General features: G+C 43.3%; 2 protein-coding genes and 1 long non-coding RNA gene across 7 annotated transcripts in view; 1 reads left to right on the top strand and 2 right to left on the bottom strand.

Moving 5' to 3' along the window:
• The first annotated feature begins 25 nt into the window (after nt 1-25).
• On the top strand, nt 26-5,655 carry LOC120826458 (bcl-2/adenovirus E1B 19 kDa-interacting protein 2-like protein). Of its 5 annotated transcripts, none has more exons than XM_040188759.2 (11): nt 26-1,117; nt 1,493-1,552; nt 1,867-2,090; nt 2,489-2,566; nt 2,859-3,014; nt 3,085-3,318; nt 3,384-3,486; nt 3,602-3,733; nt 3,844-3,930; nt 4,093-4,191; nt 5,480-5,655. In XM_040188759.2, the coding sequence occupies exons 2-11, from the start codon at nt 1,500-1,502 to the stop codon at nt 5,502-5,504; spliced, it is 1,191 nt and encodes a 396-aa protein (XP_040044693.2). In that variant the 5' UTR covers nt 26-1,117; nt 1,493-1,499; the 3' UTR covers nt 5,505-5,655. The 5 variants fall into 5 exon arrangements, 3 of the variants coding, with proteins under 3 accessions (XP_040044693.2, XP_077937202.1, XP_077937203.1); XM_078081076.1 differs by having other exon boundaries at nt 30-1,117; nt 3,443-3,486; nt 3,555-3,733; XR_013450910.1 differs by having other exon boundaries at nt 36-1,117; nt 3,443-3,486.
• Nucleotides 484-1,388, bottom strand: LOC120826460 (uncharacterized). Its single transcript, XR_005713246.2, has 2 exons — nt 1,066-1,388; nt 484-744 (listed from the first exon to the last, which is right to left on the bottom strand). It is a non-coding gene; the product is annotated as an uncharacterized LOC120826460 (long non-coding RNA).
• An 863-nt stretch (nt 5,656-6,518) lies between the features above and the next one.
• cdc42se1 (CDC42 small effector 1) overlaps nt 6,519-10,733 on the bottom strand; it is a 9,129-nt gene continuing 4,914 nt past the window's right edge. Inside the window, exons 3-5 of the mRNA XM_040188765.2 lie at nt 9,631-9,738; nt 8,433-8,504; nt 6,519-7,973 (exon numbers count right to left, since the gene is read on the bottom strand). Coding sequence (XP_040044699.2) covers nt 8,436-8,504; nt 9,631-9,738 — 177 coding nt within the window. The 3' untranslated portion in view covers nt 6,519-7,973; nt 8,433-8,435. The remainder of the gene's footprint in view (nt 7,974-8,432; nt 8,505-9,630; nt 9,739-10,733) is intronic.

Raw genomic sequence — 10,733 nt, forward strand, 5'->3', positions numbered from 1 at the left:
CGAGAACGGACTTGCGTTCCCGCGAGAATAGACTCGGGAGACGGACTAGGAAGTCCTGACTCACGTCCGTCATAAACTAATTAGGCAAAATATCTCAAGAGCTGCTGAACTTTACTGGATTACACTGGCAGCTGTATCTAATATTTATTCATATTGGATGGACGAAACACATAAGGAGAACATTCAATTCAGGCCGGTTGTATTCTATCACATTGCATTAGCTTTATAAAGGTTCAACAATTGAACAGTTCATATTTTACTGGATACCTTCCACACAAACCAACCGTTTATCTTCTTGTTACTCAAACATCAAGGTCGATAATAAGTGTCCTCGTACAGTTAAATTGATAGACATCACTATAAACTAAATTGAAATTGTACCTGAAGCTCTTCTGTGTCTCTACATTAGTTGTGATTAACATCATCGTATTTTGTGTATATAATATTGTGATCAATGAGGCTACAAACTGTAAGATGACATCATTAGTGATTAACGTCATAGTATTTAATATCTATGATACAGTGACCATGGAGGCTACAGGTAAACTCTCACACTTTCAAACAATGAAAGAAATAGAAACAGTTTCAAGCAGCTGACCAGACATCAAATATCTTACGGAGAAATATTCAATAATTCATATGTGGAAATATATTTATTTGTTATTGTTATTGTTGTTGTAACAGTCACTTTGCAGCTGACGCCCTGCTGCTGGTTTAGAGTCTCGATGACGGTCTCCTCACGTCCTTTAATTAAAACATTGGTAGTTTGAATGATGGACAATAACAAGCTGCACACTGTGGATACAGACACAGTTCAATGCAAACATAAAGTTATGGATCTAAACTCGGCCGTCAAACAGACGCAACGTTTCCGGTGAACAAACATCAGTCTGACAACACATCGAGGGTTATGAAGACACACGCGTGTGTGTGCACAGACGGAGGGCAGGGCCGGTGTGCTCAGCAGGAAGCGGCTTGCACGTTGCCATGGTAACAGGGCCGGGCCCTTTGCAGCGCGCCACACCCACAGAGGAAGAAAGGTAAAGGTGTCAGCTCATAAACTACCTGTGATCAGGTGCGTCCGGCTGTCTGCTGAAGGACCGCCATCGGAGCTGCTGTGAGTCTTTGAGCTTCGGTTCTTTCCTCCTGGTTGAGGTTCCTTTGCTAGTTGGGTGAGGAAGAAGAAGAGTGGAGTAAACCAAGCAGAGCGAGTCAGTAACTAGATAAGAGAGTTATCCCTGAGAAAAAAAACAAACCTGTCAGATATTTGACAACTTCTACAGTTAAGGTTTAATTAATGTGACAAATAACGCACTACAGGAAGAAAGTTCAGCTTCATGTAAAAATAAGAGACGTTCAACCAGAGTTAGTTTGCTTATGTTATCGATTGATTGATCAGTCATGCTACTTGTTTCACAATGCGTCACGTTCTCTCGTAAAACCCGTATAAACGTGACGTTGAAGCTTAACTGCAGCAAGCATTGATCTGCAGGAACAACATGGAGTCCAGAGGAGAAGAAGCAGAGGAGAAGCCAGCGACGCTCCTCGCCCAGTATGTCCCATTCACTTGAAACTCGCCCTCTAAAAAAAGCCTCTCTGACCCCTAAACTCTGTCTATAACTTTCTGCCATTTCAAAAAAAAATGTTTAATTCTTTTGGAAACTCCTCCCACACGCTGGGTCCGGTTGAGACCCGAAAGGCTGTGGATTCCTTTATAGATCTGGACAATGAGAAGTTATTATTATTATTAGTTATTGTCTGCTGGTTCGCAGCCTGGTCCCTGAACACGACCAACGACACGTCTCCGCTTTGTGCAAACAGCTAACAACCCTTTCTGTTAAAGTCTCACTATATGTCTGTCTGCAGGTCAACTCCTGATACTACTACTAGTACTACTGTTAGTACTATCACTGATGCTGCCAGTACTGATACCGATACCACTACTACTGGTACTGCTGCTAGTAGTACTTCACCTACACGCAGGACCTCTGAGGAAGTGACAGGTACTGATTCCTCTGACACAAAGTCTCTGGCAGACGAGGAGGAAGCAGCAGAAGAAGAAGAAGAAGAAGCAGCTGGAAACAAGGAAGGTGAGGAAGACAAGGTCCATTCTTCTTCACATTTGTCACCCAGCAGAGAAGCCGACGAGTCCATCAGAGTGTTACCATGACAACACAATGATCAACATTAGTGAAGTAATACTAGTATTTATAGTTTTGATTAGTAAAGCTTTAAATCGTTTTCTCCAGGGGGATCCATTATTCTGCCGTCATGGAGTTTGAAGCTCGTGTCATATTTATTTATTAGTTTATACTAAGCTCAGGTGTCCTCCCCCCGCATGTCTTCGTCTCTGTTTCCTGTCCTACTTCCTGTTGTGGACCAGTTTGTTTCAAAGCATCAATGTCGTTCCAGTAGAGAGAGAATGTTACAACATCATCAGTCATGATAACAGCTACACGCAATGTATGATGTCACTTCCTGTCTGCAGCTCCACCCACCTCTCTGCGTCTGTCACAACCAACAAAGAAGAAAGTCCTGGTGGCTCCGGCTCTCAGTCTGTCGTTGGGTAATTATATAATTCATGATAACAGGAATAGTGATGATGAATATACTATTATTAAAAACTATACTATCATATTAATAATAATACTGGTAGTAAAGAGAATAATAATAATGGTAATGCCAAAAATAACAATAATAATATTTATAGAAAAAAGTACAATAATAGGAATAATAATAATAGTACAATAATGATAATAATGATAATAATGGAAGTAATAATAACAATAGTAGCCATAATAATGATAATAACGATCATGATAAAAATAATAATCCTAATAGCAACAATACTCCTGCAGGTCGCAGTGAGTCCACAGTCTCAGGCGACTTCCCCTCGACCTTCCTCTCGCCCCCCGCTGAGGACGGCGATGACATGTGGCTGGACCTCAACCTGGACGGCATGGAAACGCCCTCCGACAGCGGCTCGCTGCCCTTCCCCATCTACGACCCGCAAGGTGAGAGGTCAAAGGCGCTGGCGGATGACCACCTGCTAACGGAGACGACTTCACGGGTCTGTCGTTGCAGATGACATGCGGCGTCTCGGGGTGGCGTCCCAGCAGCGCCGGCTGTCCTGGGGCCGCGGCCCCCGGTGCGGTTCTAGACTATCGAACCAAAGTGAGCCGGGAGATCTGGAGCGGGAGGACGAGGTGGACGAGGGGGGCACCAGGTGGCGCTGCTTCTCCGTGGGCGACCCGCCACAGGAGAGCCGGGTCAACATGAGCGTGCTGGAGCCGTTCCTCAGGGTTCTGTCGCACGGAGGTACGGCGGACTCACCTGTCTGACGCCTCACCTCGGCTTTAACGCGCTCTGTCCTCATCTCTCAGGTTATTATGGAGACGGAATGTACGACGTCATCGTGTTCTCTTCCTGTTACCTGCCGCAGAACCGTCTGGAGAACTACCAGAATGTGATGGACCACTTGTTCAGGTAGGAGACGGGACCGTTCGATCCAAAAGTACAATTGAACCAAATGCTAACACCTGACTGTTTGTTAGCTTCAGCATCCTTTGTCAATGGGTGACGTCCACCTGTGGGCCTGCAGGTACGTGGTGGGGACCCTGGACCTGATGGTGGCAGAGAACTACGTGATGGTGTACCTGTGTGCTGGAGGTCAGAAGGACAAGCTGCCGGGAATCAGCTGGCTGAGGGACGGATACACCACCATCAACAGGAGGTACCGCTCCACTTCCCGTTTGACTCCCTGTTCCACCCCTGCCACACGGCCTGGGTGAACCTGTGTAGTGTGATAACAACGTGTGTGTGTGTGTGTGTGTGTGTGTGCAGGTTGAGGAAGAACCTGAAGGGTTTCTATGTGGTTCATCCAACCTGGTACATCAAAGCACTCATCACCATCATCAAACCGTTCATCAGGTCCTCATCTTCCTCCTCTTCTTCCTCGGGATTAATCATCAGCAACTCGGGGGCCGTCCAGATGTTTAGACTTCACTTTTGGGCAGCTGTCATGTCGCCCAGCTTTGTTTAGTAGCAAACCCAAGATGTATCTTTGTTCTTCCTCCTCCTCCTCCTCCTCAGCTCTAAGTTCAGCAGGAAGCTCCAGTTCGTCGGCAGCCTTCAGGGTCTTTCTCAGCTCGTCCCCACTGAGCATGTGCAGGTCCCGGACTGCGTCTCACTGTGAGTGTTACACAAAAGAGGAATATATTTAAATACTCATTTTAATCTAAATATTCTTGAAACATCCTTTTTATATTTCATATAACAATGTGTCTTTTTTACAACCATCAACTTAAATGATGAAAACATTTACTAACGATAAGGTGGTAATTACTAATCTATTTATGTATTATTTAAAATAATGATGAATGATCACAATTATAATAATAATAAATATATTATGATAATTTACTCATTTTACCCTGTCATTGCACGGGAAAAACAATACTGATGGAAATAATATCATCTTTACCATAACTCTGCATTGTTTCATTCATCCTTTTGAGCCAAAGCCTCCGCTGTGAAAATCGCACGCAAAAACACACAAAGTCTATGTGAATTATTTTTGTGTCCCAATAGACGGGAAAACTTATGAGTTTGTTCATAAATATCAGTGTATATGTGAGTAAGTGAAGACGCACACAGCACAAATAACATTTTTCAGAAGGAAAATCCATATATCCCTTTAAATGTGGATCTATTAGGCCAAATCACAGCACAATAAGTCAACAGATGAGTGACAGGTCCAGGAATGCGACGAGCTCAGTCTTGGCAAAATATGATATTCTTTTAGTTGTTGGTGAAGTTGTGTTCAAACAGCTCAGCTAACATTTTTTATATTACATCACATTACATCACGTCATCACACGTCATTTATCTGTCGCTTTTATCCAAAGCGACTTACAATAAGAACATTTCAACCATAAGGACACAAACTCACAAGAACAAGAAACAAGAAAGTGCAAATTCATAAGAACCATCATAAGTCCAGTGTAAGTGCTGCAGGTAGTTAGTGTGTTAGTCTGAAGAGGTGTGTCTTTAGTCTGAAGAGGTGTGTCTTTAGTCTGAAGAGGTGTGTCTTTAGTCTGAAGAGGTGTGTCTTTAGTCAGAAGAGGTGTGTCTTTAGTCTGAAGAGGTGTGTCTTTAGTCAGAAGAGGTGTGTCTTTAGTCTGAAGAGGTGTGTCTTTAGTCAGAAGAGGTGTGTCTTTAGTCTGAAGAGGTGTGTCTTTAGTCTGAAGGGGTGTGTCTTTAGTCTGAAGAGGTGTGTCTTTAGTCTGAAGAGGTGTGTCTTTAGTATGAAGGGGTGTGTCTTTAGTCTGAAGAGGTGTGTCTTTAGTCTTCGTCGGTCCCCGTCCAGGTTTAAAAAGACACAAGACGTGTCTTCAGGTTCATTCATGAAAATGTAACAAGCTTTTTAATCATCTTTACCAGTAAATGAAGCCGCTGATGTGGCCTGTGCTCCCTGCAGGTACGACCAGAGTCTGACCAGGTGAAGCAGGACGTCTCCTCACGTCTCCTCAAACCATGAGGAGAAGATAAATGATGTATCGCAACCGGCCGTGACATTTAATCATCTTTAATGACCAAGTTCTATGTTATTATTACCATGTTGTATTGTTGTGTGAGATAAACTTTACAACGTGAGCGTCTTTCTTTTTTCATTTCAACATGTTTCTATAAATGTTTGTGTGATTGTTTGTGATTTCGCGGCGACACTGAAGACGCTCATTGTTGTCGACCTGCTTCGCTTTAACCTCGTTAGGAGAACCGCGCTGGTTCTTCAGCACCGAGCAGACGGGCTGAACGCGACTCCACGTTTGATGAGTCATTGATTGATGATTGATGCACAACGGAGCCGCGTTAATGTTTGTGTGTTAAACCCAGCGGCTGGTCAGGAGAAGGAAGCGACAAACAGGAACACAGAGAGGTGTGTGTGTGTGTGTGTGTGTGTCTGTCTGTGTGTGCATGTGTGTGTCACAGACACACACACGCACACACATGCACGTACACACACACACACACACACACACACACACAGAATTAAAGCCCTGCGGCCTCCCAGCTGATGGGGTGAATTAGGAAAACCATCTACTAGGTCATCTACATGCAGAGTGGAGATAAGACGCTGGTCGCCATGACAACACCCGTTGGGTTGTGGGAGTTTTGAAACCTTCAGCATCCCGTCACCATCTTTATGTTTAGTCATCACCATTTTGGTTCGTCGTCACTGTGGCGTTTTAGCGTTTAACCATCATGGTTTGATCCTGATCAGGAACATTTCAACACGATCTTGTAAAATAAACCGCTCAACGCACCGATTTATTGAGCCACGTGTTACATAACAAGGAATCAAGTCAAGTGACATCACCTTATTAGCATTAGCAATAATTAGCATTATTCTCTAATCCGACCTGCTGGCCAATTGTCATTGAATTAATATCACAAACCTAATAAAGCACTCATTGATTTTATAGTAAACTCTTTGTTTAGGAACTGCAGCTCATCGGTTCATATCACATTAGCTTTTATTTGAGACGTTTAACGGCTTTATTCCCCAACTGATTCATCGAATTTTAACTGCTAAATAAACAAGAAATCAATTATACAAATACGTTTAATAGATGAACATCTTTGAAAGAAACAGACCACAGAGGTGACTGTGATGACGGATGGACCCGCGTCTCGTTCCCTCCAGTCAGGTTGTGATTCCCGTCAGCTGATTGCTGTCACATCACGCGGGTCTTTCACAGGAGGGGAGAGTTTAGAAAACTCTGACATCGCGAGGAGTCCATGAAGGCAGCGGACGAGCGGAGGAAAAGAAATATATAAAATATAACAAATATAATTACAAATCATATGGTTGCATAATGTGAATGAAAGAAAAAGAAATCAAGCAAAACTGAAGTGATGTTCTAACCCAGAGGGAGACAGAGAGGCCGTCGCCACGGTGACGGGAACCTGCCACTCGACTGGTTTCCACGGTAACCATCTTGTTCTGGCCCTTTTTTTATGACTTTGCTTGAAACGATCACTAATGTTTTAGTTGAAATAATTGATGAATTCTTTTCTACCTAAACAGACGTTCTGTCGAGAATAATTAATTAATAATTTGGGGCTTTGATGAGTTTTATTTCTGGCTTAAACCAAACTAAATAAATTAAACAGGATTTTATATTGTTAAAACCACAAATTTAAAACTGAAATATTTCGACGTTAATACAGCAACACAAATGTAATAGGACGGTTAAATGTTTAAATAAAATGTGTTTAAAAATAGAGAGAATGTTGAGTTTAGGAAAATGTTTTCATAAAGTGCCGTTATTAAACTTTCTGTGAAATTTGAACCAACAACCAACTTTCCCACGATCGTCTCGTATCAGAGATCTACGCGTGACATCGAGAAGCAAAGCACCAAAAAACTGCAGAAAATACACATCGGTTTAGAAAAGTCAAAGTATGAAGCAGATAAACATTTGATCGCCCACCAGGAAATACTCAGAACAATCCCCCCAAATACTAAACGTTGGTGCAGGTCCGTCCCCTCGGGGCCAGAGGACCCGATTCAGGGACCAGAGCCACAGCTTGAGTCACAGGAGATTTGAGCTGTCACACGAACACACACACACACACACACACACACACACACTAGACTTTCCCTCCTGCGCAGAATGAGGCATCCTGGGAGTTGATGATGTCATCACTACGGCCATGTGACCAGTGACTGGGGGGTCATGATCCATTAGAGGTGAATACAGAGGAAACGTTTCAGCTTTCTTCTTAAACGCACACGCGTGTCGTCCCGGGGAGATGAAGTCCGGTGATGTCGTCGCTCCCTGACGCTTTAATACTGATTTTCCAGTGTTCTCCTCAGAGGAGAAGCGCTCTGCTCAACGGGGGTCGCTGGGGGGGAGGTCAGAGGTCGTCGCTCAGCCTGTCCAGTTAAAACACTCAGCTGGTTACAACTGTGGAGATTAAGAGGTTTTATTGGTCAAACGCTTCACTTTGTTTAATTTTTCATTAAAAAGTACAAAAGCAGGTGAAATATTTAAAGATTTTTGGGGATCTTTTTTAACAAAAGCTAAAGAGCTTGAAAGAAATGAAGCTGCAGCAGCTGAACTGAAGAGAGTCGGCGAAGGGAAACGAGCTGATGAGATGAACTGAAAGCAGCTGAAGCGCTAAAGGTTTCATGTCAAGCTGGAGGAAGTTGAAGTGGCTGAAGTCAACGGATGAGACCGTCACACAAGTTTCCACAAGCCTAAGAATGTTCAGGACAACATGCAAAGTGGACAAAGGAGTTAATGAATGAAGTGGAAGCGTCAATCATGTCAAAGTAGTAATTCATCATTTGGTTTATCGGTGTCATGGACATAAAGTGTGAGTTCATGTGTGGCAGCATTGAACGTACTGAAACGTGCGTTTACCGGCTATAACAGGCCGTTCCCGCCGTTCGTACTCTGACCTTTTGACCTCATCTGTTCTTGTACCGGCCCCGACTGTACACACACACACACACACACACACACACACACACACCGTCAATATACTTGAAAACGTCATTACAGTTTTTCTCAGTCGCTTTGGAACATTTCTCAGATCACAATTGAAATCCTCAGAAGTACCCCCCCCCCCCCCCCCCCACTACGCTGCAGGGCTCCTATGCTCTACAGGCGCATTCCTGGTTTCAAAACTCCGCCAATCACTCCTAATAGCTCGTCGAAGCATCCCAGCATCAGCTGTCTATTACTGAATCGTACGGACACAAACCACACTGATGGCATGAAGTTAGAGTTAAAACACCATTATTAATGGACGTGGCTGAAATCAGGTCATCATAGTCGACAAGCCCAAGTTGTATTGGGGCGCTCGCTCCTTTTGCTTGACGCACGCTCCCGATCTTGAATCTAGAATCGATTGCTCTTCCTTGGGTTCCCGGATGTTGCGGTTGAATTTTTTGCGGTTGAATTTTTTGTGGTTGAATTTTTGCGGTTGAATTTTTTGTGGTTGAATTATTTGTGGTTGAATATTTTAATGTTGAAAAACATTCAGATACATGATTTCAATGCATAAATATTCAACTGCAAAAAATTCAATCACCTTTTTCTTTCAAAATCCGATGACACAGATTTACTTCCATAGGAATGTTCTCAGCGTGGAGATGGAATAAGAACAGCAGCCACGTCCACAGATGTATGGATGCATCACAGCAGAGGCTGGATGAGACACTAAGATTCCTTCCACGCTGCATCACAAGAGAAGATATTTGTTGTGATGTGGATGAGAATCTGTGGCTCAACAGCAAAGAGCATCAGGAGGACTTGTTTTCAGAAATGCACATACTGTTGAGGATTATTCGAGAAATGTACCAAAGCAACTGAGAAAAACGGTAATATTTAACAAAGTAGAAAAGGACGGACCATATTGGCAACACTATTAGGACACGTAGACAAACAGACAGATGTGAGGGTTTCAGGACAGAGGATGTCGCATGTGCACAAACTGTAAAGCCACATGAGGCTAATTTGTAGTTTGCGATTTTGGACTGTACAAAATAAAATGAATTGACAGACAGACAGACAGACAGACAGACAGACAGACAGACAGACGGGTGTTGCGTCTCACCGGCTGAAGTCCCTCTGCCATCTCTCCAGAGCCGATGTGTGTGAGGTGGATGAAGTTTGTCGGATCTCCGATCATACTGCGATCAATCTTCCTCCTCCTCTTCTTCTTCTACACACACGCACACACACACACACACACACACACACACGCACACAGGTTAGCAGTGAAGTGCAGCAGTGTGTGGGTTTCTCTTCATCCTGACATCATCTTCAGATTCAGATTAAACTGTGAATATCTTCAGAATCAAGATCTGTTGAATTAAATATAATAAATGAGGAAATTATTTTAGCTTCAATTGTGTCAGTTGTAACACGAACATTGAAATTGAATAGTAAAACAAACAATTTGAGAGTTATTCATAGTATTTTGTCTAGTTCCATTACAATCTATGATATTCAAAATTGTGTTATTTCATCTTAAAGTTGTTTTTCTCTATTTTGTCTTTTTTATTTCTGATTGGTTGAGAGTGAGTCACGGGGGAGACACAGGGGACATGTTTTCACCGTCCAAAAACAATGTTACGCTATGGTAAACAGAGACGCGTCGCGCACTAGGACCAAGCGGACAAACGGCCGCTCAAGCTGAGCCTGTCTCCCTTCGTTTAGACCCGCCCACAAGCTCCTCCATTGGCTGTTGCTGCTGCTTGTGTGATTGGCCGTCCCCGCTGTCACTGCATCAGGTTGTAACCGGTCTGCTAGTTGCCGATGACGCGCTGTTACTCTGCCACTGTAAGTTGTGCGTTTGTTTTGCCCGTCAGCTCGAAGGATTGTGTGACAATGTGCTTACTGGACACGTTCTCTGTCACCAGCAGCCCTGTAACTGGAAAAAGTAGCAGTGGAGTGACTGGCAAAAACCGTTGGTAGCGGCAGCTACCGCTAACGCTAACCGCCAACTGTTTGGCTCCTAGCCTTCAAAGTAATAATAAAGCAATAAGTAATAAAGCAATAAGTAATAAAGTAATAAGCCTTACGGACATTTTATTTAATTTCCATCTGTGATATTCCTGCCAGTTTGACTAGCTATGTAAATGAGGTCTGTTTACCGTATATTCCAAAAATAAGTGTGAAATAAATGGTACTGAGTTGGAGTGAAGTTGACTAACA

The sequence above is a fragment of the Gasterosteus aculeatus genome, chromosome 10 (genome assembly GCF_964276395.1).
Source record: "Gasterosteus aculeatus chromosome 10, fGasAcu3.hap1.1, whole genome shotgun sequence".
Taxonomy (NCBI): Eukaryota; Metazoa; Chordata; class Actinopteri; order Perciformes; family Gasterosteidae; genus Gasterosteus; species Gasterosteus aculeatus.